Source organism: Coloeus monedula, assembly GCF_965178545.1.
Source record: "Coloeus monedula genome assembly, contig: HAP1_SCAFFOLD_108, whole genome shotgun sequence".
Taxonomy (NCBI): Eukaryota; Metazoa; Chordata; class Aves; order Passeriformes; family Corvidae; genus Coloeus; species Coloeus monedula.
Genome location: NW_028120796.1, coordinates 559,530 through 586,797, shown reverse-complemented (window position 1 = coordinate 586,797; position 27,268 = coordinate 559,530). Strand labels below are relative to the sequence as shown.

The following is a 27,268-nucleotide window of genomic DNA, read 5'->3' as shown; positions in this document are numbered from 1 at the left end:
GGGCATGACTGGGATCATACGGGGATAGCTAACACCTCACTGGGGCCGCTGGGAGTGTCTGGGGATGACTACGGACATGCTGAGGGTAACTGGGATATACTGGGAGTGTTTGTAACCATACTGGGGGGGGGACTGGAACCAGACTGGGAACAACCAGGACCATGCTGGGTGAGACTGGGATCATACTGAGGGTGACTGGAATCATACTGGGATTGACTGGGAGTGGCTGTGAGCAACTGGAATCGTGCTGAAAGCAACTGGGAGGAGGTGGGAGTGACTGGGAACATGCTGGGGGTGACAGGGTGCATGCTGACGGGAACTGGGATGTACTGGGAGTGTCTGTAACCATACTGGGAGTGACTGGGAACATACTGGGAGCAACTGGGATGGACTGGGATTTACAGAGCCTTCCCTGGGGACAGCTGGAAGTGATCCCCCCGTTCCCCCGCCCTCCCTCGGGCACTGCCGCATCTCCCAGCCTGCGCCGCCGGGATCTGCCCGGAGCAGCGCGATGGCTCCAGCGCTGGGGCTGGGGGCTCCTGGGGCGGCGAGGGGGGACTGGGACCCCAGCACCCCCGGGACCCCCCTGAACACCTCATCCTGCACAGGGACCCCCCTGAATCCCCTACTGCCGGACATCAGGACCCCCCTGCTCCCCTTTTCCCGGCCATCCCATGTCTCCCAGCCTCCAGACCTCCCGTGTGCTTGACCCTAGGACGCCCTGGAAAGCCTCGGACCCCCATTCCTGCCTTTCCCAGCCCCCAGCCCCACCTTTCTGCAAAACCGGAGACCCCCTGAACTCCCCCTTCCCGGGTGCCCCCACCCTGTTACCCCCCTTTCCTGGGCACAGGGAGCCCCTGGAACTCCCTTCTGCCTCTCCAAGTCCCTGCCCCCCATTTCCTCGGCCCTGAGACCCCCCTGGACCCCCATTCCCGAGAACCGAGATGCCCTTTTACCCCTTTGCCCGGCACTGAGACCCCCCCTGCACCCCCTTATCTTGCACCAACGCAGCCTTTTCCCGGCCACCCTCCTCTCCCAGCCCCCAGACCCACCCTTTTCCTTGACCAGGGACATTGGGATGGCCAGACCTGGGTTACTGGGATGGCCAGACCCAGGATATTGGGATAGCCAGACCCAGGATATTGGGACAGGCAGACCCGGGATACTGGGAGGGCCAGACCCAGGATATTGGGATGGCCAGACCTGGCTCAAGGAGAGGAACCGGCACGCGGCCGACAGTGACCTGGAGACGGGGCCGGTACAACCAGAGCGGGGAGAGGAAGGGGAGCCGGGGGCTGGGCTGGGATCTGTGGGAATGGGATCTGTGGGAGTGGGATGGGATCTGCGTGCCTGGCATAGGAATGCAGGGAGCTGCAAGGGGCTCCGTGGGGCTGGGACACGACTCCATGGGTCTGTTCTCTCCTCGTTCCCAGGTCTCCCCACGGTGCAGGTGGTTTCCAGCTGCGACCTCCTGTCCAACGGAGCGTCCATGGATCCCACCGGCACGGCTACGATGGGTGGGATTTCATCTCCTTCCAGCTGGGATCCGGGAGCTTTGCGGTGTCCGACGGTGCCACCCGGATCCCCCAGAGGTGCTGGGAATCCAAAGGGATCCTGGCAGAGCAGATGAAGCATTACCTGGGACACACCTGTGTGGAAGAGCTCCCAAAATACATCGGATGTGGTTGGGAGGCTCTGGAGCACAAAGGTGGGTGGGGGAGGGGAATTCCTATGGGAATGTGGCATTCAGGAATGGGGCACTTGGGAATGCAGGAATTCCCATGGAATTTCCATGGCCGGATCTCACTCTCATCCCAGTCAGGTGAGAATTCCATGGATGGATCTCCCCCCCCCAGCCCACTGCCATGGGAATTCCATGGGGAAATGATTGGAATTTATGGCCAATCAAATGACAGCGGTGAAATGAGAAGCGATCCCTGCTGCGATTTGCTGGGACATAAATCCCAATCCTTTCCCCAGGCCGGGTCTGTGGTGCCCGTGGCAGCGCCAGGGGAGTGCCCTCTCCCTGCCCCGAGCCGAGCTCGGGCCTTTCCTTCGGTGTTCTCTGCCCTGCCCGGGGCAGGAGGGCACTGATAGAGCGGCTTTGGTGGCACCGGGCACCGCCCGGGCTCCGGCCACTGCAGGTGGCTCCGCCGGAACGTCCAACACCAAAGCTTCGAGCCAACAACAGCTCCTGGAGGGGATTCTGCCCCCTCTGCCTGTCCTGGGAGCCCAAGGGCAAGGCCCCGGGCACAACAGCCCAGAGTGCTGGAGCACAGTGTCCCTGCGCCAGGCCGTGTTCCCTGGCTGCCCCGTGTCCCTCAGCTGTCCCGTGTCCCTCAGCTGCCCCGTGTCCCTCAGCTGTCCCATGTCCCTTGTCTATCCCGTGTCCCTCAGCTGCCCCGTGTCCCTCAGCTGCCCCGTGTCCCTTGTCCATCCCGTGTCCCTCAGCTGTCCCGTGACGGAGCCAGGGGCGGCAGCAGGACCTGGGGCAGCCCTGGGGGAGAACAACCCTGAGCCCCGGCTGGGCCAGTTCCCCCAGTTCCACCCAGGGAGGCCCAGGTCACTCCCAGCATGGGCCCTGGGGCTCCCAGTCACCCCCAGTATCATCCCAGTCACTTTCAGTTACACTCAGTATGATCCCAGTATGATCCCATTCACTCCCAGTATGATCCCACTATGATCCCACCATGGTCCCAGGTGTTCCCATTCACTCGTCTGTGCCCCCCAGATTTCTTCTGCAGCCCCCCTGTGAGAGTGGGGGGTGGGGGCCGAGTGCTGGTGCCCCCCTGCCTGCAGCAGATCCAGCGGTGAGGGGAGTTCGGGGGTCCCTCAGCATTTGGGGTCCCCTGGGATTTGGGGTGAACCCCCCGGGCCCCCCAGGATCTCCCTGAACACGCTGACGCTGCCCGTGCGCAGCGAGAAGGTTCATACCCGGCATGGGGTCCCCAGCTCTGTCACCGGCATCGCCCAGGTACCCCAAAACCTCCCGGGAATCCCCAACACCCCCCCGGGGAACCCCAACCTCTCCTGGAACCCCAAAAATATCCCCGGGACTCTCCAAAAACTCCCCAGGACTGCAAAGCCCCATACAGACCCCCCAAAACCCTCTCAGGACACCAAAATTCCCACGGGACCTCCCAACACCCCCCGGACCCCCTTGAGAAGGTTTATACCTGGCACGGGGTCCCCATCTCCATCACCGGCAGGGACCCCTAAACAGCCTTGGGACCTCCAAATATTCCCCCTGGGATCACCCAAACCCCCACTTTGGGACCCCTGAAAACCCCCCTCGGGAACCCCCAAAAAAACACCGGGACCCCAAAAACCCCCGGGACTCACAAAACCCCCCCAGGAACCCCTCGCGAATGTTCAGACCCAGCACGGGGTCCCCATCGCCATCATCGGCACCACCCAGGTACCCCCAAACCCTCCAGGGACCCCCAAACACTCCCGGGACCCCCAAACCCTCCCGGGGCTCCGCTGCCGGAATCAACGGGAGTGGTGTTGCCCTTTTAACGGGAGTTACAGTGGGAACCGACTTTACCGGGGCATCTTAAAGCGGCGATGGTAGAGCGAACCCCAAAATTTCACCCGGGGGACACTCTCCCGTTTGCTGCACTCGGGGGAGCCCCGAACGGCGACGGGTCCTGGGCTGAGCCCCGCACTCAGCCGGGGGTGGGGAGGGAACGGGGAGGGCTGGGACGGGGTTTGGGGGTGCTGGGCTTAACTGGGGGACCCTGTTGAGAGACTTTCTGAAGAATGGCTAAAAAGCAAAGGTCATGATAACACAGCAGGCTTACTAAAGATGCAGACACTGAGTCCTTGAGCAAGAGGTTGCATAGATAACAGAATGTGCATTCAGATAAGTAAGCGGACAGAAACCATATGGAAGAGGAAGATAAGACCACCGTGTTTGCAGATCCCACGGAATAGCTCCCACCAATGAGGAGCTCAACTTTTGCAATATGTATGAGCTAATTAAAGGTACTATAAGTAAGTGTAGTTTTGAAAAATAAATCGAGACTTGCTGAACATCATGCCTTGAGTGCTTGTCTCCCGCGACTCCACCCGACAGGACCCCACTGGAAGCCCTTTCCCGCTGTCCCACCTGCCCGGATCCCCCCTCTCGCACCCCTTTGCCGCTGTTGCCCCAAAGCTCCGCTGCCCCAGCTCGCTCTGGGGTGACCCAGCCCTTTCCCATCGTGGCCCGGCCCGGCCCCGCTGCCCCGAGAGCTCCCGGGCCGCGGCCGCAGGCACGGAGGAAGGGCAGGAGGAGGAGGAGGCGGGCCAGAGGAGGAGGAAGAGGAGGCACGGGGGGAAGAAGGAGGAGCCGGAGCAGGCGGAGGAGGCTCCAGGTGCGGGCAGCGCTCTCTGGATCCGCAGCCGCTCGGGCCGGGAGCATCGCCCGCCCTGCATCCCGCAGGTGCCCGGGGAGGGGGAGCTCGGCCCAAACATGCCGGGCGGTGTTTTTGGAGGGGGGAGGGATATTTGGAGCTCGCAGGGAATCGATTTGGGGCTCGCTGTTTCATGCTGTCTGTCGGGGCGGGCGGCGCGATGTTTGGAGCTTGCGGGGCTCCAAAGCCGAGCCGCAGATGCCCCTGGGGCGGATATCGGGGGGTCCCGGGAGGTGTTTTTGGGGGTGGCGGTGGCGGCAGAGCCCCGGCGGGGGCGGGGGGATGCGGGCCCCCCCGCGGTGGGGGTTGGGCTTCCCGGGCCGGGCCCTCCGAGCTCTGCCGGGGCCCCGTGGGGACGGCGCGGGGCCGGCGGGGGCGGGGGGACACCGGTTTTGGGGAGCCCCGGGAGAGCCGCGGCTTCCCTAAGCGGGACCCCGGAGAGAGGAGAGCCCCAGAAGGCCAAAGCGGGGAGCCCGAGAGGGGGGACCCCTGGGATGGGCGGGACCCCGGCGGGGGGGTCTGGGGGCTGCAGGGGCGGCACGGCCGGGAAAGGGGCTCGGGGGTCCCTGGGCCGGGAAAGGGGCTCGGGGGTCCCGGGGCCGGGAAAGGGGCTCGGGGGTCCTGGGGCCGGGAAAGGGGCGCGGGGGTCCCGGGGCCGGGAAAAAGGCTCGGGGGTCCCGGGGCCGGGAAATGGCTGCTCCCAGTATGAGCCCAGTTCCCTCCCTCACTGGTTCCAGTTTCCTCATCAGTCCCAGTATGATTCTGGTCACTTCCCCTCACTCCCTGTTGCTCCCAGTATGAACCCAGTCACTCCCAGCTGTTCCCCATTATGATGCAATTTGCCCCCAGCATGGTCCCAGTTTCTCCCAGTTGTCCCACTTTTGTCCAGTGTGTTCCCAGTTCTCCCAGTTGCCCCAGCATAGTCCCAGTCACTCCCAGTATGACGCCAGTCTCTCCCAGCAGGGCCCCAGTCACTCATGTTTGCCCCCAGTAGCCCCCAGTGTGGTCCCAGTTCCCCCCAGCACATTCCCAGTCACACCCAGTAAATCCCAGTTTCCCTGAACATTCTCATGGTCATGCCCTGTCACTCCCAGTATCATGCCAGTGGCCCCCAGTGTGATCCCAGTTGCTCTCTGTCAATGCCAGCATGAGCCCAGGAGCCTCCAGTATGAGCCCCGTGATTCCCTGTCTCTCCCAGTATATCCCAGTTACCCCCAGCATGCTCCCAGTCCTTCCCACTTCTTCCCAGTTGCTTTCAGCATGATTCCAGTTGCTCACAGCCACTTCCAGACAATCCCAGTATGATTCCAGTCACCCTCAGTATGATCCCAGTCTCACCCAGCATGGAGCCACTGTGATTCCAGTATGATCCCAGTTGCTCCCAATGTGTCCACATTTTCCTCCCAACATGGGCCCAGCAGCTCCCAGTAACCCCCAGTCAGGTTGCATTCACGCGCAGTGTAATCCCAGTGGCTCCCAGGATGATCCCAGTAGGACCTGTAGTCACTGCCAGTATGGTCCAGTCACTTCCAGTATGGTCCAGTCACTTCCAGTATGGTCCCACTTGCCCCAAATGTGATCCCAGCTGCTCCCTCTCAATGCCAGTATGATCCCAGTCACTTCCTGCCATTCCCAGTATGATCCCAGTTGCACCCAGTCACCCCCAGTATGGTTACAGTCGCCCCCAGTATGATCCCAGGCACTCCCAGGTCCTCCCAGTATTATTCCAGTCATGCCCAGAGTGACTCCCTGTCACTCCCAGTGTGGGCCCAGTCACTCCCAGTATGAATCCAGTCACTCCAGATATGATCCCATTTGCTCCCAGTGTGGTCTCTGTTGCTCCCAGTCACCTCCAGCATGGTTCCAATCCCAGCCAGCACCTTTCCAGTCCCTCCCAGTATGACCGCAGTCATTCTCAGATACTCCGAGTACTATTCCAGTCATTCCCAGTATGATTCCAGTCAGTTCCAGTAGGATCCCAGTATGACCCCAGCATGGGCACAGCTGCTCCCATTATCTTCCAGTGTGGTTCCAGTTGAACCCAGTTACCCCCAGTTCAGACCCAGTCACTCCCATTTGCTCCCAGTGTTGTCCCTGGGTTGGGTTTTTTGGGGGGTGGGGGGGTGTTTGGAGAATGAAGAACTCCTAAAGCTGAGCAGAAAATTCCCCTTGAGGGGACATTGGGGGTCCCCAGCAGGTGTTTTTTGTTGGGTCTGCCCGGGTCAGGCACGGCCACCTCAAGCCTGGAGCCAGGGGGCTGTGAGACCCCCCAGGAGAGCTGTAGGGGGGAACCTCGGGACCCCCAGAGTGGGACAAGCAGAGAGGGGCAGTACCAGGGCCAGGGGAGCCCCGGCAGTCTGGAGGAGGAGACCCCTGGGACCCCCAGGACCCCAAAGTGGGGAGCCCAGAGAGGGGGGAGCACTGGGATTCACGGGACCCTCAACAGCCTGGAGATGGGGAGGGGGGACTCCTTGGACCCCCGGCACCCCAAAGGAGAGAATAAGGGGAAAAGGACCCTTTGGACCCCCAAAACCCCCAGCATCTCTAAGTGGGGAGAGGGAAAAGGGGGAACTTTTCAGATTCCTGGGACTCCCAGCAGTCTGGGGAGGGCAGGGACCAAGTAGAGGGGGGACCCCCAATACAAGCGTGACCCCCAGCAGCTGGGACAGGGGGGAACCCCCGAACACCAGAGGGGAGAGACCAGAGACTCCTGGGAGGCTTTTTCAGGGCAGAATCTTGGTGTTTGGGAGGTTTTTATGGACACACAATGCCCAGGGAGTTCTAGAGATGGACTTGGGCAGGGGGAACTTTGAAGCCAAAGTGCTCATCCCTTGTTTTCCCCCCAAACCAGGATTTCCCATTCCCAAACCTTGGCCAGATGGAGGAGGAGGCTGTGAGGAAGAGGAAGATGCCCTGGGACACCCAGGCAGGTGAGGAGGAAGTCACTGCCCCTTTCCCCCTCTCTCCTGCTCCATCTCCCAGCCCAGCATCGCCCCCGGCTGCAGGACAACCCCGCTGCCGACGCCGTCCTGCCGGGGACGGACTGGGGGGATCTCCTTGTCCTTCCCTGTGTCACGGAGGCAAATCCCATCCTCTCCTTGTCCTTCCTCCCCCAGATAAGGAGCTGAGCACGGAGCCCAGGGAGGACAAATCCCCGCGGCAGAACCTGGTGGAAGAGGCCGTTTTGAGTGGCTCCACGGTGCAGTAATCCAACAGGGAGGAAAAGCCCCGGAGATCCCGCACGAGGAGGGGCTTCAAACGCAGCCCAGGGTGCTCTGAGGATGAAAGACCCACCCTGTGCCGGGAAGGTGGCCAGAGATGCAGCCAGAGGTCAGAGCCAGTGGTTCATGAGCAGCTTCACGATGGGGAGAAGCCCCACAAGTGTGGGGAATGTGGGAAGAGCTTCAGGTGGAGATGCCGCCTGATCCGCCACCAGATGATCCACACTGGGGAGAGGCCCTATGAGTGTGGGGAGTGTGGGAAGAACTTCAGCCAGAGATTCCAACTGACCTCCCACCAGATGATTCATAGTGGGGAGAGGCCCTACGAGTGTGGGGAATGTGGGAAGAACTTCAGCCAGAGATCCCACCTGACCTCCCACCAGATGATTCATAGTGGGGAGAGGCCCTACAAGTGTCCCGAATGTGGGAAGAGCTTCAGCCAACACGCCCACCTGATCCGCCACCATCGCATTCACACAAGGGAACGGCCCTATGAGTGCTTGGAATGTGGGAAGAGCTTCAGAGAGAGCTCCCACCTCATCCGCCATGAGCGCATCCACACCGGGGAGAGGCCCTACGAGTGTCCTGAGTGTCAGAAGAGGTTTCAGACCGGCTCAGATCTCCTCCGGCACGAGCGGATTCACTCAGAGGAGAGGCCCTTCCGCTGCCCCGACTGTGGGAAGGGTTTCAAGCAAAACTCCAGCCTCACCACCCACCGGTGCGTCCACACTGGGGAGAGGCCCTACGAGTGTCCCCAGTGTGGGAACAGCTTCTCCAGCAGCTCTAACTTGACCCAACACCAACGGAGGCACCGGTAAGGGAAGCCCTGAGAGTGCCCTGACTGTGACAAGAGCTTCATCCTCTGCTCCAACTTCATCCCCCATCAGAGGACCCACGTTGGGAAGGGCCCTGGTTGTCAGGATTATGGGATTGGGATGACTCAGAAATGTCACAAGGATGATTTATTGGTGAATCAGTCTCATGTTTATTGAAGGATGAGACAGGAGAGATGTTGCGGACAACATCTCTAATATCAAAAGCAGCAGTTACAGTAGCAATAGCAAAAGCAGCAGCAGTGGCAGCTGCAGCAGGCACAGAGGCCAGGGGTAGCAGCAGCTGCAGCAGATCCAAAAGCTGAGGTAGCTAAAAGCAGCTTTTTTCTACAAGGCCTTTTATACTTTTTGAAGCCAATAAGCAAATGCCACAAAGCTTGCTAACACATTTGTATCAATCATCACTGTACGTGATTCTGACGCAGTGCATACTTTCTTATCCAGTCATCATATTGCTATTATGGCCTTTTGCACAGGCTTATATTACTGTATCTTAACTTTCTAAGAAACTTTATTATAAAATTTATTGTTAAACTCAAAACTCTTTACTCTTTTACTTATCACTATTATTTCTTGCATAAAACACGTTCTTACTTGTTAAAATTACATTTCTACTTTTATAAGATAAATTTCTTTCAAAACTACAAAACTACATTCTTGCTGCAAAAGCTCATTGTTCTAGCTCAGGCAGCCTTCTCCAAGGTCTCAGACTGAGACTTGTATCCATTTCTATCTGTTCAAGCACAATGCTGTTTCTGTACCCTGTCAGCACCTGTGAGTTCTCTGTAACTTCATTTCCCACAACCTGTGACCTTCCATCTTGACTTCCTGGAATATACAAACAAATATTGTGTAAACTTCCCTATAAAACCAGAAAAACTGAGCCACTTATTTCCAGAAGAAATTCTGTGTCAGATGCAAAGAAACAAGTTTCAGGGCCCAGGTAAGGCAAAAGCATTTTGTACCTACTATCAGCATATTGACTGCAAATGCTTTCCAGTTGACACATTCTGTCAAGAAAGGTTTTGAACAGACAGACTAAGCCATGTAACAAGACAGAAGATGTTTGAAGATTTCAGATATTTATATTAGTTATATTTACTTTCCATTATTTTGAAATCTATAGTTAATTGTAGCCACCCTGTTTCCTCATATAGGTACCAAGTTTAAAGATGAAAACTTCAAATTACTACAACCCTGGGCTTCCTTTTCTTCCTTTCTAGTATCAATCCTGATGTAAAATTTTACCTCTTCTTACTATTAAAAAAAAGGCAATTAAAAATCCAAGCATACTAATGGCCGATGAAACCTCAAGAATATAATGTGATTGACACAAAACTTTCTGATTCCAGTGGTAAAAGTCAAGAGTTCTGTCTCATTTATGACATATAAACCCCAGCTATTCCTTAGTATAACAGTTAAATATTGGTGCAAAGACCTAGATCATCACACTGCTTTTTTGGACAGCCATTTAGAAATGTCATCTCTTCTATCACTGCTTGGTTGTTAATTGATATTAAGAAATGCAAGGCTAGAAAAGAAAAGCAAGGCTAGGATAGCTTCTGGAATATTGCCCTTTTTTCAAATTGGGTTACATCATTTACATGCTTAATCTCTTCCAGGCTGGAAGAAAGAGTTTATAGCTCACTCTCAAGCCATTAACGTGCTACAGAACTGAAACACTACTGCTCACCAAAACCAAAATCCTCAACCTGGGGGACGTTGTGAGCAACACACCAAGGAGGGGGCTGGGAGGAACAAGCCCCCTCATTCCCCAGCCTGTGGGCTGATCACAACGCAGCACTGCAGCAGCCAGCACCACAGTCTGTGCTGCTTCCCACTGTGCTGTGGGACAGCCAGAAAACACACTTTGGCAGGGGGCTGCTGCACAGGCCTGGCTCCTCCCTCACCGACACCTCATCCGGCCCCCACGGATGTCTGGAATGATTTAGTATAGGTAAACCCTTCAGAGAGAGATACTGGTGCAGGCAGAAGATTGCTGAAGCTGTGCACAGAGCAGCAAGTGGCTCCTGCATTACACACATGCTGTAGTCAAAGTCTTCCAAGCCTAAGTACATTTATACCAACCCACTCGTGAAAAGAGTTTAAGTGTATGTATGCAGCAGCAAAACAGAAGAAACTACTGGACTTTCCCCTCTGCCTTCCTGTCTTATCTAGATTACAGACATGTGATGAGCTATTCACTGTCTTCTTTCAAAGAGTTTATATGCCTCCACAAGAAGAGCAAAGCTCATACCCTTCCACAGAACTCCTGCCCTATCTTTTGTGAATGATCCCGTTATGACAAACCTACCTTCTATGAGTCCTTGTATTCACCGTCAGATAGTTTTAGCAGCTGACTCCTTGACTTGTTGAGTGATCCCTGCTTATTTGAGATGCAAAAGCTGCTCCTCTACCACCAATTAAAATGGCTGCCAGGATTACTTCTGATGCTATCAGTTCTTTATCAGAACCTACAAACGGCCCTATTTAATTTCTTACAGCATGACGGAATGACGGCTTCGCTAATGGTGTGTTGAGCTCTTAGACCTCCAGCACCCAACACCATTCACCTCCCCGTGCACAGGGAATTCAGGCTCGGCACTTCCCAAAAGCTCATGACCTAGGCTCAGAAGGCGAACACCAGCTCCAAATCCCAGACAACGTGCTAATAAAACATGACCTATACTCCAGCAGTTTTCCAAGGGCTCTTAAATCCACCCTCCTTCCCACAGCATTCTGAGAAAGACTAGCACACAGGACAAATAAACATCAGCCAGCCCAGGAATCAGTGCTGGATGCCTGGCATATTTTCTGTGTTGCTTGCAAAGCAGCAGGCATCTCCCTTTGTTGCTGATGCAGATTGTTTCCGATCTCTCAGCATGTCTCTCTCAGCATGTCTCTCTCAGCCACTTGCTCCTGAAACTTAATAGGAAAACAGTGCACACTTAATTTGAAAAATGCCTTGCAGATTCCACAGCAGAAGGGGTTGAGTAGGTTGGAGGGGGTAAAAGAAACTGTTTCACAGGGCTATTGAGGCCGTGTGTGACAGGCTAAACAAAACCTCCAGGCAATTCTGTCACAAGTTATTTTCGCTTCTTACAATTTGCAAACCAAGTGGGTGGCCATATGTCTACCCCTTCTCCTTCTTTTTCAGCAAATGAAATGAGGAGGATTTTATTTTTATATATAGTTTAGTTTGTAACAGTTCTGCCTTTATTGTTTTCAGATTGACTATGTGCAACTGAACAAGTTTCCTCATTAAACACACAAGCAGATGATGATCATGCTGATGAGGCTCCTCATGCTATGGGATTCCTCTTACATGTCAGGCTACATTTATCTTTCATTCCTCTGAGAAAAAGGTCATGTAGTGTGTAACACACATCATGGAACCAGAGTGTAAACGCAGAGCCAAAACACTAGCCTGTGTCCAAGATATTCAAGGAAAAATAAACAGAATCTGAGAAAAGTTTACAATAAAATAATAAGCCACACTCCTTCCTCTTTCCTTTTCACACTCGAGCAAAGGTCAAGATTAAGATAAATATAAGTAGGGTTTTTTTCTCCCCATACTTGATGCCTTGTAAAGGACAAGGCTAGGGCTGCCTTCCCAGTCTGTGTGGACTAAAGAGAAAGGTTACCCAACAAAAATCTTGGTCTTGATGGCATATGCATGGATGGGACTGTACTTCAAATAGGAGATTTGCAGGAAAGAGTCTCAAGGAAATCTAAAAAAGCTTCCTGTCTCCAGTCTGTCTCTGAGCCCAATCTGTCAAAGTGGGTTTTTCCTTCTGCCTGCTGATTGACATTACTATCTTTTTTCTTTTCGAAGCACACCAAAGGTGGAGAAGCGTGGATTTAACTCAACAATCAAGCTCTCCCTGAGAAACAGGAGTGGACCTTTATGACCAACTCCTTTGATTTAAGCTACTCAGCATTTCTGATTCAGCAGTGGACACCACCTTCTCCTCATTCCAAAGCAGCCAGCCTACATAGAAAAGCAGTTGTTTGGGAATAAAGCAATACATTAATGTACATTTTTAATACCTGCTCTAATGCATTTCCAACAGTGGAAGGTGAAAAGACATTTCATTCAAGCTGTTCAGCATATCTACAAGATATTAAACTGGAGTTCTGGTAAAACAATCATTTATCCTATTCCCCACTTAACTAAAAGCAAGTCAATCTGTACTTTGGGATAAGGACTGAGAATACCATTCTTCAGAAAGGGGTCAATTAATACAACATAGAGTTCAGTCCCAGCATATTAGAGAAGTTTTGGATTTAGTGTTGCTCACAGGGACTCTGCCTCCTGGAAATTGCTATTCCAGCATGGCAATTGTCTTTAATGAATGAGCAATTCATACATATACATATGTAAGGAAACAAAGACGGAAGTTGGGCTATTAGCTTCTTTTCTCTACCCTGATTCTACATTTTCCATCCATTTATGCAAACTCCAGCTTCTTTTTGTGCTTCTCGATCCCCATCTCTTTTTAAGTTCTTTGCCAAGGCAATGCCACTCTTTATTTTTCCTCCAGAATGTAACTCCCACTCCAAGCACCCATCCTACACAGGATTCCTTTGTGTGTCCTAGCCTTGTTCCTCACCTTATCACGTCTTCAATTCCCTATGTGCCCATTTCCTAAATGCTGACCCATCCTATCATCATCTCTACCCGGAACAGAATTTCCCAGGCCATTCCAAGTCCTTTATAGTTCTGAAAATACTGTGGCCAAGCCCTACCCGTGATTTCCCCCACCCCCGCCTCCGTGCAGACCTTGTTGTCTGCCAGCACCAGGATAGTTCCCACTGCCCCAGGTCTGCATTTAGCAAAGCCAACAGTACTTCTACCACTGCTTTCAGCAAGACCCCAATTGAGTCTTTACATTTCAACATAACCAGATGATGTCTACTTAGCATGAAATGTAGTTCCTGTCCAAGAGTTGCATGTCCCAAGCAATTTCTTAGCATAATAAATTTTAAATCCTTTGGGTTTCAGTGTTTGGAAATCATCTGCTAGCGGATATAGCAACTTCACTACATTCTTATTTTCATTATCGATGTAGAGCTAGGGAATTCCAATTATGAAAGGCTCTATTCTGTAAGCTCATTAAAAGTTAATATCCACCACAACACTGTCTCTCTATTTCATTGGTTCTTTGCAATTGCTTTGCAAAGAAAATAAGCACCAGGCTTTTTAAGAGAGAGACACACTTTCTTACATAAAAAGACACAATCTTGTTCCCAGCAAAGGACTCACACAGGTGAAAGTCACAAATTTCCTGCCTCTTCCTTCCTTTCCAAACCAGTGCAGCATGAGAGAAAGCAGCTGTTTCCCGAGGCCGATGGGTCACAGACAGGTAAGATGACATTGAGGCTTGTTCCTCAGAGGCAGTCAGCAAGCAGCAGATGATGATCTCAAGGATCCAGGTGTCACCATCACCCTCTCAAGAGAGGAATCCTTTAAGCAAGCACATTGCTCATCACTTCCATCCTGCTTTGGTTTAATGAACCAGCTCTTCCTGGCAATGAGCAGCAAGGGGATTTAATTTGACTGTTGCTATCCTTTTACATTTCTGTTGCTATCCTTTTACATTTCATTCAATCATTACATCAGAATAGCATTTTACTTTTACTTTACTCCAGAGGACCTTGGCACAAAGCAAAATGAAGTCAAATGAGAAATAGCTAGCTTAAATTTATATACACCAACAAATCATGCTGTTTCAACAAGTGTTAAGACAGACGTGGGACTTTCCTTCCCTCTGAGCAGCTGCAAGCATAAAAAAAAGTAATGATGCAACATTCATTAATAAAACTTTTTTAGAAATCTCTTCTTATGGACAGATTCAACATCTGCAGGAGATACCCAAAACACACTCATTGTGCTGCACTTCCCTTTTTCCATTCACGTGTTATATATACTGAAAATATGTTATTGAGAAGGTATGAACACACCATGCTCCCAGATTTTCCCTAAGTAAAACATATATCTGTGTATGTTATAAACGATCAAACACAAGGGAGAAAAGCATGGCACAGATACTGCAGCAAAGGAAATTCATCACATTACAGATCTCCCCTGATACTGAGGTTGGCCAGGACTTTCATCAGTGATGGGAAGGAATTTCTCATCTTCCCATTTACAGCACCTGAAGCAAGAAGGACCCAACACCTTAAGCGGTGTCCAAGATAGCACAGAAATTTAAACAGAGCCATTTACAAAGGGCAGCAACTCATCTGGCCAGTTCACACCTCAGATAACTATCTGCAGAACCCAGAGCAACATAATACTCCAAAGAGCAGTGAGATAGCCAGAAGATTCTCAGCTCAAGAAAATCAAGCAAGAACAGGATGTTCCTTAGCCTGGCTAACCCAGATAACATCTCCCAGCCATTAGCATGAGATGAAACAGAAAGAGAGAGGCTGAATCACTTGCAGTGTACAGATACTGCCCGAGGGAAATGTGACAGGTGACCTACAGCATAAAAAATGCACTTAACTGTAAAAACTAGGAAGTGAAGCTAAAAATGAGAAAAATTAAAAGCTGTTCTTGGATATGCAGTAAAAAGCACACTGACATCATAAACGGGAGAAGGAACACAAAAGCACCCAGCTGTTCAAAAGCTGTGCTATTAAGGTACAAAGAAATCAATGGTTTTTTAAAGAAAAAATCACTCACAACATGAAAGAGCTCAGTAACACTCAAAACAATATTATTTGTTAGAAAAAAGTTTGCAGTTTATTCCATCATTCCTTCAAATCCACGTCAAGATCATTCATTCTCCCAGAGTTGCCCTCAATGTCAATGATCTCCTACTAATCTGTGAAGAAGGATTCCCACAAACATGCTCCCTGCATGTCAGCAACCCGTGGATACAGATGGGTCCTGCAGAAAGAAAGACTGGAGAACCTCTTCATTCCTTTCCCACCTGAACGTGTTTTCTTAGGAGGGTTAACAAAAGCCATGCATTAAACAGTACCTGAAAATAAGGCTCCTGGAGATTGGAAGCACCTCATTCATACAAAGAAAATACATTGCTCTAAACTAAAGCTATAAAAACACAAATGCTTCTTTTGCCCTTACATCAGCTTTGCTTCAATTTGGTCCAGGCTTTAGCTCAGTCACACCAAGGACATGGTGAACAAATGTGTGATGAAGGCCTGAGCTTTATAAACTCTTTACCTCCAGCTCCACATTAGCACCCTCAGCTGCACACACTGTCAGCCTCCTCCCTGGGATGGGAATGCACCCTCTGAGTTTCACTGAAAAGTGAGACAGAGCATCTTAAACGACAGGTGATTAACCATATAAATTAACACATTTTAGTCTGCACTGAACAAATGAGGAACGTTTACACACAAAATTCCAACGTCTCAAGTGAGAAGGCTGCAAGCCCCAGATGAGGAGCAAGAACAAACAGCTGGATAGCATTTTAAAGTTAGATTATCTTCATTCCCCATCTTTATGGTATTCACAGAAAAGTTTACATTTGCTAAACTAATTAAACATTAAGCTTCAATATATGTTACCTCAGTGGGTTTAGGATTTGGGGTGGGGTTTTTTCCCTTGCATAACCTATATTAAGTATAATGGCTGCATGTGATAGTAATCTTGTCTTGTGTGGAAGAAAGAGCAATAAAAAAAGGTTTGGGGTTTTTTTTAAATATTTGAGCAGATTTTTTCACAAGGATAGCCTCCTGAAAGTCTTTCTTTTATGGTACTTTCCAATATCTAACATAAATTTTGAAATCCAGAAATAAAAAGAGTAGTTCATCCAAAACTTAATGACAAGGTACCTTCTGCAGAAAGAACAAACTAATTCTCTACAGAGAAATTACTCACTTCAAAGGCAAAAAATGATCCCAAATGTTTTGTGCAACTTGGAGGAAAGAGGCTTTCAGGAGTCCCCTGCAGCACACCATGGAAAAATAATGGTGGGAGCCACTGGCTCTAAGACATCCGAGAGCAGAAATCAGTCATCTGCAGAGCACACGCTTAGGTGTTCTCTGGGTTTGTTACTCTGACTTTGGCTGGAAGGTTGAGAAAGACTCTGGAAACTGCCGACACCAATCTATTTTTTATTAAAAGTTTTGGCAGCAGGACGGGTGCGTGCTTTACAATAAGCGAAGGGTGGGGGAACAGAGCGCTGAAAAACCTCCAGTCACAGCACAGGGCTCCAGCACATCTGCTGGAGCAGCGAGGGCTGCGGTTTCTGAGAGGCTTGTGGTGAACCTCAGGGCACGGAATGAATGATCCCTCCAGCCCGGCCTTCGTTAAACCGCCCATCCTCGGAAGCGTGGGACGAAGCCGACACGTGGCCAGCCACCCACCGGCAAGGGGACGGTCCGTCCCCAGGATGCTTTCTTTCTGGCCAGGAGGGAACAGAGCTGTTCATCCCACAGAATTCTGAGCTGTTTCCACTGTGTGCTGCCCAGAGGTGTGAACAACTGCCGTGCCTTAATTCAGACAGCCCAAACACACACATCCTACGGGATGTCGTGCAACGCCTTGCGAGGGTGAGCTCTGCTCAGAGCCTGCAACTGCAGCCGCAAACACAAATCAGATACAAGGACTAAAGGTGTGCTCTTGGAAACGGCCGAAATGTCAAAGGGTAAGGGCAGCTTACAGTTAAATTTGCAAAACAAAACAGCCTTAACACACCATCTGGGCACCTCTGCATAAATTTCTGCAAGAGAGTCTTAGGACAGAAGTGATTGGAAGACTGAAATATTTAGATATAAAAGCTTTTATGCCTCCTGTGTTGTTTATCTCTCTTGCGAGCATCACTCATGGCATGAGTGATCATTAAGTGATTGCTACTATGTGACACTTTAAATGGTAGAAAAACAGAGAAAGAAAGAGAAAATAAACATATTTGGAATTTTGACATATATTTGACAAATAAAAATGGCATGTGATGTTGGGCTACCATTTAAATTAAGGTTTTCCCAGATAGGATTATTTTAAAGTGTTCATATGGTGAGGTCTGATTTGCTGGAGCACTTAGTTATTATTTGCAACAGGGATGAAGAGGACCTGGGCTGAGGGGCTATAAAACACTAAGTTCTGGGAGAAATCAGTGTGCAGGCAACTCCTCAGGCTCCTTCAGCCAGACACTTTGAGCACCAGAACCATCACATCTCCTTCCTCCAGAAGAGATCACATCATCATATTTTCTCACAAGGAGAATAGAACAGGAATAGAAACACCATGCCAATGAGGGAGCTGGAAAACCTCACAAGGAAACTGCTGAAGCTGTTCTCAGAGCAACACCTGAATGGTATGGAATAAATAAGGCACGTGAGCTACAAGAAATAAAGCACAAGCTTAGTTAGCAGCACACTCAGTGAGCACAGACTCTCCTTGCAGTCTACTTGGAAACTGAGACAACACTTGAAAATCAGATCAGATAACCCTATCACCAAGAGGCTGGCTGGAGAATCCAAGTAATCACCAGATCCAGAACTATCTCCATTATGAAGTCTCAGTGCTCTTTCTTTTCTCATACAGCATAATTTTACTCTTGATTCTGAAGAAGTCATGCTGTGTTGCTGCTGACTTAAGGAAAATAATTATGATTGTCTGAATGTTGGGGAACCTTCTCTGAGGGTCGCTGAAATTGGCAGCGGAGGAGAAATTTTAAAAGAAAAAGGAGAAAAGATAAAATAATTGGTAAAGTCCAACAAGGATCAACAATTTCAGCAAAGAGTGGAATATTTTGCAAAACGCATTAAGCGTTTGGTCAATACCTTTGTATGAGAGGTTGTTTCCCTCATGCTGTTGGCAGGGGAGAACTGAACACACATTTGCAGAACTTGAAGATTTATGGTTTGCACAATGGGGGGGGGGGGGGGGGGAGGCGGGGGGAGATGGAATACAAAAGGTATAATTGCTTAAAATAATTATGTGCCTAGTTCACTTTTTTTTTTTTTTTTAAACAGAGCAATAGCAGTTTCAGGCATTTCAGAAGCCAACTACAAAGTATCTTAATTGCTGGCAAGACCAATAAGCTGTTACTCGCTGAGTTGGGAGTGGTGGGTGGTGGTGGCTTTTTTAAGCAGTAGTCACATTTTTTCCCTTTGTTCTTCCCCCAATCATTAACATAACACCCAAAGGCTAAGAGAAAAGCCCTTCCATGTTGTATGCAATGAATGTGTGGCACTAGAAGGAGCTACTAGGAGCTGACAAAATTTCAATCTGAAATCAATTTATTAGAAAAGGAAGTTCCAAGCAACTTTAAATTCCATATATGCAGTAGTCAGGTTATCTATCACAACGAGGAGGTGCAGTCCTAGAATGCAGCTTGGCTGAGCTCTCATTTGAGCTTTCCTCCAGCCTTCTCCTTTATGCCTCCTACCCAGGTTTTTACAAACATGAGCTTGAATTACTGTAATATAAATAATGGGCTCAGTTTCTTGACTTTTTTCAGTGTTAAACCTAATGCATTGTAGATGGCTGAAAAGGTGTTTCAAAGGGACTAAACTTAACACCATTCTGAAGCTCAGGCCTGCTCATCTTTTTTTAATTTTGCACAGAAAAATCCCCAAGCCACAAACATACATACATATATAGGGGGGTGTGTGTATATGTATGTATGTATATATTTATATGTAACAGCTCACATTTAAAATAATACCCTGCATCCCCAATATCACCACTGTCTGTTTGTCATGGCTTCAAATGCCCCGTGGTATCACTCCTCCTCTCAGTCAATAAAGGCAACCTATTTCAGTCCTGCATTGCCTCCCAGCTCTGTCTCAAATCGCAGCTTGCCAGAAAGAAGCTGTTTCTTCCTCCAGCTTCACAGATGCTAATCCTCACTAATCACATCTCCTCTTCCCTTGCTTCACATTTATTACATAAGTCACTGGGCTAAAGGACAGGCTGGTCAGGAAAAAATGGGGCGGTGTTATATTTAAAAAGAGCAGTAATGAACTCAGGAAGTGCACCCAAACGAACCTGAACATCATTATTATTGTAACCCTGACCCTTCCTCTCCCTGCTCTTTCCTGCCCCACACATGCACACAGGCTTCTCCTCTCATGCACTGACTTCTGTCTCCAGTAAGATCTTTGCTCCTAAGGACGGGGCCGTTGCTTTCACACAGTCTGTAAAATCCTCAGCTCAAGTGCCCTCCAAGTAAAGAATAGTCTGACATCCAGGCAGATACCTGGATAAAATTAGTCTAATTCCCAGTAGGAAGGGATGCTCCTTAAGCAGTGCTTCAGTGGACATGGCCAAAAGGCTTCTCTTACTTATTTTGAGGTGATCTTTCAAATTGAGACAGAGGTAGAGGAAACAGACTGATGAAGTATGAATAAAACTGTAATATTGCTTCTGCTCATTACATATCCACTTTATAATGTATATATCATGCATTATAAATTAAAATTCATAATCTGCAATGTGCTAAAGCTCTCAGCTTTCGTAAGCACTATATATCACATGAACAAAAACTCTTTCTTATTTGACTTCTTTAAGACATGTCAAAATCATCCACTCATTAAAAAAATAAATAAACAAGATGAATAAACAAATATGTTATTGTTGGCATTCATTTCGCAAAACATATAAGCAAGTTGGTTCTTCCAATCCAGCTGGTTCAAGGTAGTTATAAACTCAGTGAATTAACAAGTCCAATAAATTTAAAAAATCAAAACAAAAAGTCACAAATTTAAATTTGTTTTGTATGCTATGAAATACATCATCCTTATGCTCATGTTGTTACTCAGAACACAACTCAGGACCATGCAGGGATGACTTTGCTACCAATAAATAAGCTAATGAACTAAGACACTAAGCTGTAGCTCCCCTAGAAAAACCAGACATATTTTTACACAGTTGTCATAGGTTAGCAAGCATAGTCCCGGAAGGGACGTCCTTGCTAAGGGGTGCTTACGGCTTCCTCTGGGACCTGATAGAACCCATCAGATGGCCAGTTTGACCATGGACAATTCTTTAAGCCACTTAAAGTTGTGACCACCTCTGTGATCCACATTTAAGAATAGACAAACTCCCCCTCCAAGCTCTCTCTCGTTTCTGGCGCTGGGACAGGTGGATGCAGGCCCCATGTGGGGGCCAGCGGGCCCAGCCCAGGCCCTGCTTGGGCCAGGCCAGGCCCCCATCCTGGAGCCATGGACCTGTTCCAGCCATGGAACTCCCCCCACTGCCTTGCCGTGGGCAGCCAGAGCAGCTCGGCTCCCCCCCCTCTCCACTGCCATAAGAAGCATTCAACATTCCAGCTGCAAAGCTGCAAGGCCGAGGTGAGATTAACCCTTTTACTGCTGTGAAGAGCTGAAAACCTGAGGGAAGAGAGAGAGGAGATGCTTAAAGCTGAAATTCTGTTGTGAAGCTATGATATATCAGAGTATCCTGTTGTAATTCCATGAAGATATGGGGGGGTGGAGTGTTCAGCTCGTGAGCAAAAGCGCCTGCGCTGAGATAGGCAGAGGCTGACACAGCTGTAATTTCATGAGAAGTTTGGACAGGGAGAGATGGACCAGATGAGGACTTTTGCTCCAAATGGGAAAGGAGAAAACCTCAGTTCCTAGAGATGCTCCCAGAGATAGTCTTAACGATGAAGATGAGGAAGACCCTTTGCTCCCAGGGAAGGAGAAGAGCCTCTGTTTTTGTTTCTGAACGGCTCAACCTTAAAATTGTACCCCAAAAAACTTCAAGAGTGGACCCTTGAAAGCAGTTGCAGGAAAAGCTGCAAGTCGGGGGAAGGGACTCACATGCGAGCAGAGAGACTCCTCTTCCTAAATGGACTGAACAATATTTGGAAGTGGGCGGCTGTCACAGACTGAACATCTTAAGGGTTGTCTTTTCACATTGTCAGTGGGAGAAGGGAGGAAGGTGGGGGGAGGAGGAGAGTTCTGAAGGGGGTATAATTTTTTTTTTTCTCTTCTTTTAGGCCTGTTAATAAACTTCTTTATATTCTTTCAAGTTTGGTGCCTGCTTTGCATTTCTCCTAATTCTTATCTCACAGAAGATAAACAGTAATGAGTATTTTAGACCAAACCACTACAACAGTTTGTCAGTGAGGATTATTTAGTTTGAGCAGAGTTCTGTGCTGATGTACCTGGATCTGGTCCTCTGAGAACTGAACTCTCTGAAACCACTGCCCTGCACCCAGTAAACCAACTTTCCTTCCATTTCCTTTAGCATTAATTTTTCCACTTTTTTTCCCCCTAAGCTACATCAAAATGAGGACTTCAGCTTCCAAGAGTTTCTTTGTTTCCAAACGATAGGAGAAAGTTTCACGAAGGATGTCTGGACTTCAGGCAGTTCCCTTGAAAGCTGTTTATTGCATAGGCGAAGTTACAGCAGTTCAGGGAGTGGGTATCCAGAGCCAGCCCTACAGCTGCCAGCTCCAGCTGTAGGCAGACCTGAAGCCGCTTGCTGTTCAAGTTACAAAGCATCAGATACTTTTCTTTGCAGAGTATCTTAATATATAACAACCAGTAAGCACCATACACAATACCTTTACATTTGCCTATAGCCTATCATAGCTACTACCATCACCATATTATAGTCATTATTATCCAATCACAAGAGTAAGTTACAATTTAAGCTTACAGTGGAAAATTCTCAGACCTTTCTTCTTCTTGCTACATCAACATTTCTTGTTTGCCTGCCATATCTCTCTTTTTGGTAAAGACATGTTTTCTATTGACTTATGCTCTTCTTGAGACTCATTTACTTGGTGAAAAACATGTCTTTGTTTGTAGTCACATACCTTTGTCCTATTCCTAAAAATCTCCTTCCAACTCATCTCCAACCTTTGCCTTCTCAGTTACTCATCGATCACTGTTTCAGCAAAACATCTTTTACTCTATACCAAAACTTGCTTCCTTTTCTACCTCATCCCCAGTTTCTACATTCACAGATCTTTCTGCCAAGCCTACATACCTGTGAAACTTTCTTACCAAACTTTAATCCTCCCCAACACCAAACATTTTCAAAACGAAAGTATCTGTACACATTTTGCTTTCTAGCAGATTACCTCAGCAGCTGAAGCTTTTCTGTGTTCAGGTGCTATCACTGAGTTTCCCTCAGCAGGTTCAAACTGAGTGGGCTGAGAGGGTGAAAGACTGAGACACAAAACAACGGCCACAAAAGGATGATCTGGAATTGTCAGATTTGTATTTTTGCATTGCATTCAGCAACTGTAAGAGAGGCCCCACTCACCAAAAACAGTGCTAGGAGGGACAGAGAAAGCGTGGAGAGGAATAGATCACACACGACTCTCCACTGCACACAGGAATAAATGCTTTGGGCATAAATTATAAAACATCTTTCTGCTGGGGTGAGAGTTTCTTCAGGGAGGTCTCACACCACTTCATTATTGTTTGGCATTACTTTTCCTGCTTGCTAACAGATGCATCAGGGGAAAAGATTACCTGTGACAGGCTGGAACTCCTTCAGAGGCAGGGGACCATCTTCAGAAGAAAGAGACAGCAGCCTACAGCAGATGGGTGGTGACTGGGGCACTTCTGCAAGGAGCAGGGAAAAACATCCAGGCCCTGGGGAAGAGAGGAATTCAAGCTTTTTCTTTAACATCTTAGAGGGGATTGATTAGAGTTTATTATCATTCAGATAGCCATGAAAAACTGGTGGACAGAGAGCAAGGAGTGAACAGTGCTCCTGCAAGGACAAGCGGGCAGAGAGGGTATCTGTTCTCAGCCTTTTTTACCTTTATTTTGCCCTACCACGTAGACCCAAAGTTTTCAATTCCTGAAGCTTGTTGTTCTAGCCATCTAGAACTGAGAGATTCCAAGTCCAGCTGGTAGATATATCTCTGGGAAAAGGCACAAGAACCTTCACATACCCCACTTCTACATGGCAACCTGCAGGAGCCAGGACAGTGGTTGGAGATTCCATCCAATTCATCAGACATTGCAAAGCAAAGAGCGTTGAGTGGTTGCCACTGTCAGTAAATTCAGTAACCAGAAATGATCCCAATTAGTCACCATTTTTTGGTCTCTAAACTACAAAAAAATCAATCAATCCCTAATGACTGACTCATATTATGACCCTTAACAGGCATCCAGACAAATAATTGTAGGTATTGCTTTGAAGAAAAAAAATATATGCCTTACAAAAAGGACAGCAATGCAGGGGAGGACTGTTTGTTGATTTAAAAATCAAACTAGAGATTACCTTCACCCTGAATTCTCAATTCTGACTTTCAGATATGTCTTTTACCATAAGGATCCATAAACTTTCCCAAATAATTGGACAATATTTCAAACAACTAACAGTATTTTATGAGACCTCATAAATAGAAGTGGACTAAGCTGTCTGACCAATGCACATATTGTCCATTTCATAAGAAAACGATATTTAGCACTTACACATGCATTGAAATGTTCAAAATGTGTGTATTTTCAGGTGATAAATAGCTTCTTTTCAGCACTGACATGAACTGCTCTCATTTGGGGAAGGCCAGGACGTACATCAGGAGGAGAGCTGTGCTGCAGCAGCACAATGAATGTTAAGTGCAAATACAGGTGGCTACAGCCAATGTGCATTTGTGGCCTGTAGCTCACTCGTGCAGCAACACGGGCGGTGTCAGCACTGACAGCCCATCAGAACACAGAGTCAGATATGGCCACCCTTCCAACACGAGATTTCAGGAATCCAGGATCCTGGCCCAGACCCTTAGAGTAGACAGGGGCTGGAGAAACTGCAGTCTGAGAGGAGCTCTTTCAACTACTTTTCTATTTAAAGCACAGTGTGCTAAGAAGCTTTACTAAACCCTAGAAATGAAGAGTGTCCAAATATCCTGCATTTCCAATTACTTATATTCAGTCAGTCCAAACACATGCCACAGCATTAAACTCCACCCAAGAGTGTGGCTCATCATACCTCATTCCCTGGAATACCAGCTTTAGAAGACGATAATTCTAGGTAAAATGTTAAAAGTCAAAGCCCTTAAAACAAAACCAAAAAACAACAAACCAAAAAAAAGTGAGGGGGAAAGCAACAATAATTTTCTCAAGTAAACACTTTTGCATGTGTCTTTAGTACATAAATCTGGCAATGCATCCTTCCAACTAACAGCCTCTTCTGCTATGAAATAAAATACTGAGAGGTAATAGATATATCAACCATAGATGTGAATTTGTTCACTGAGATGTAATGATCCTGGATTGGATTGTAAAAGTCTTGCCCAGCTTTCTACAGATGCAGATTAAGCAGATGAAGAAAAACAGGAAAGTGGAAGAAAGTGTTCACTTAGAGCAGCAGCTTCCAAACGTGGTGGAGGTACCACAGGTTTGCCTTTTCTGCCTTAGTGACTCTTGGGTGTTTTGCATTTAAAGACGGCAAGTAGGACAGAGCAAAGCAGTCTGCAGGCACCTGATAAAGGCCCTGAGCATGCTGCTAGAGCAGCTCTGCACTGCCATGTCCAAGGTGGTAACTAATCAGTGCCAGAGCACAGCTCTGTCTCCAGGTCAGATGAGGACTAGTATCCCATTCAAGTGTTCCCAGCCCAGCCATACACCCAGCTCTTTCTCATTACAAAATCCTCTCTTCCTCCTCCAGACATTGTGGGGGTTTTTGCCCCTGCAGCTGTAGTAGCAGAACAAGTATCAGTGAGATTGCTGGAACTGTATCAAAGTACAAGGAAAATAAAACAGTTACAGGAGTATTTTTACATGGGAGCAGTTCTTTCATGCAGATCACAAAAGAGTTCCACAGTTTTGCCTCCACAGCTGAGGTAACTGGATGCTGCAAAGCAAAGGTAGTGTAAAAATGCACTGAGCTAATCACATCACTGAATTTTGCACACAAATCCATAGCCAATTGCAAAGATCAGTGAAACAGGAACACCAACAGGCAGCTAGTAAACTATGGCATTCACCACGCAGGGTGGGGAGCAGACAGTGACTTTGGAACTACAGTGCCTTTCATAAGATATTGTTTTCCTAATGATTTTTGACATCTCCCTGTTTAGTGCTACCAGACATTTCAACAATGAGCAAAGAATTAAATTTTATCACCCCCAACATATCCATGGGTGGGCTAATTTTCAACTGATAGCAATAAATAATTTTCATTGTACAGAGCCTTTGTGGGTTCCTTTTCACTGCTGGAGTAGTCATTTGACAAATTAGGAAGTGGAATTGCACACTGATAGCATAAAGAGTCTTGTGGAGGCAGCAGCAGGGAGTCAGAAGACATTTAGAAGACGGGTGTCAAAACAAATTACTTAAATTAAGCAGTTCTTGCCTAGCTTGCCCATGTGCATTTATATTACAGCTGAACTCCAGGTAGGATTCATAAAACTGCCCCTAAAACAGGCTGGACAGGGAGCCGGGGGACTTATAGGCTGTGTTTGTTGTGAGGCCACAGTTGACTTCAACTGCCCTTGGGAGTTCATTACTCGTCTTTGTTCTCTCACTGTTAATATTCTTCCCAAGAAAGGACAGGAACAAGGAATGATGCCTCACATAGTGCAACAAGTCAGATGCTACATCAAGAATCTGCTTGCAATTCCAGAATCTATTTTCACCAGATTTCAACTTAAAAAAAAAAATCATTCTCCTGTGATTAGGTTCCAGTCCAAGTTACAACAGGCTACAAGGAACCAACACCAGCCAAGTGCTTTGTGCTGTAGGAGCCTCCTTCCTAAAGGGAGAAGCTGAAATAAACATGCAAGAGCTTCCCAATGACTTGCTGCGTTACAAATGCTGCAGAGCTGTCTCCTTCTCCACGGTGCTAATTGCTCCACATTAAAAAGAAAAAAAACAAGCAAACGACCTTTATTGTTTTCAGCTCCCAGAAGGGCACCAGAATATGCAAAGTGCATATCTACCCCACACACTTGACATAGTTTCTCTGCAAGAAAGATGAAGAGTTAATTGCTTGTGGAAGTTACTGAAACCTACCTACACATTCAGTATCCAAAAATGTGGGCAGATCTCGCACACACTTTGAGGAGAATGAACTGCAGTCAGAGGTTTTGTAAAGCAAACTTGAACTGACTTCTTGGCTAGCTTGCAATTCACGGCCACATCTAGCAGCACGGGGCTGTGTCCCAGGCCCCACGGTCCAGCCGGAGCTTTGGGGGCGGCAGCGGAGCTGCTGGACGGAGGACGAATGGAGGAGCAGGAGCGGGAGGAAGAGGAGGGGATAAAGGGGGAGGAGCGGGAGGAAGAGGCGGGACAGAGGAGGCAGGAAGAGGAGCCTCCACGTGCATCCATCGCTCTCTGTGTCCGCAGCTCTCGGCTCCCCCCATCCCGCAGGTGACCAGGGAGGGGCAGCTCGCCCCAAATATCTTGGGCGGTGTCTGGGGTTGTTTTGGGAGAGGGGATTTTTGGAGCTTGGAGGACTCCAGCACCGAGCCCCAAATATCTTTGTTGGTTCCTGGGGGAAGCGGGGTTTGGTGGGGCGGGGGGGGAGGCGGATGTTTGGATCTTGCAGGACTCCAAATGTGAGTCGCAAATGCCCCTTGGGGGATATTGGGGAGCCCCCGGCACGCGGGGTTTTGGGGGTCCCGGTGGCGGCTGCCGGGAGAAATGGGATGGGGCGGGATGGGGCCCGGGAAGGGTGGGATGTGGATTGGGGTGTGGGATGAAGTGTGGCGGAGGGGGATGGGCGGGATGGGGTCTGGCATGAGGCAGCCGAAGGTTGGGGATGATGAGGCCGGGGGGACCCCACTCCTGAGGGGCGTGCGGGGTATCCGGCAGCTCAGAGGGAGTTTTGGGGCACCCCTAATCCTGGGGGGGTGGTGCTGGCAGCGGGGGACACGTGGCTCCGGCAGCTCTGGCCCCAGCTGAGCCCCCCCCGCCCCCCGGAGCG

At 48.8% G+C, this 27,268-nt stretch overlaps 1 protein-coding gene across 1 annotated transcript; it reads left to right on the top strand.

The window, feature by feature from the left end:
* Window positions 1-76: 76 nt before the first annotated feature.
* On the top strand, window positions 77-7,638 carry LOC309585677 (uncharacterized protein; the record flags this gene model as incomplete). Its single annotated transcript, XM_082303589.1, has 4 exons — window positions 77-85; window positions 4,160-4,426; window positions 7,249-7,327; window positions 7,514-7,638. The coding sequence occupies 4 exons, from the start codon at window positions 77-79 to the stop codon at window positions 7,603-7,605; spliced, it is 447 nt and encodes a 148-aa protein (XP_082159715.1). The 3' UTR covers window positions 7,606-7,638.
* Between the last annotated feature and the right edge of the window lie 19,630 nt (window positions 7,639-27,268).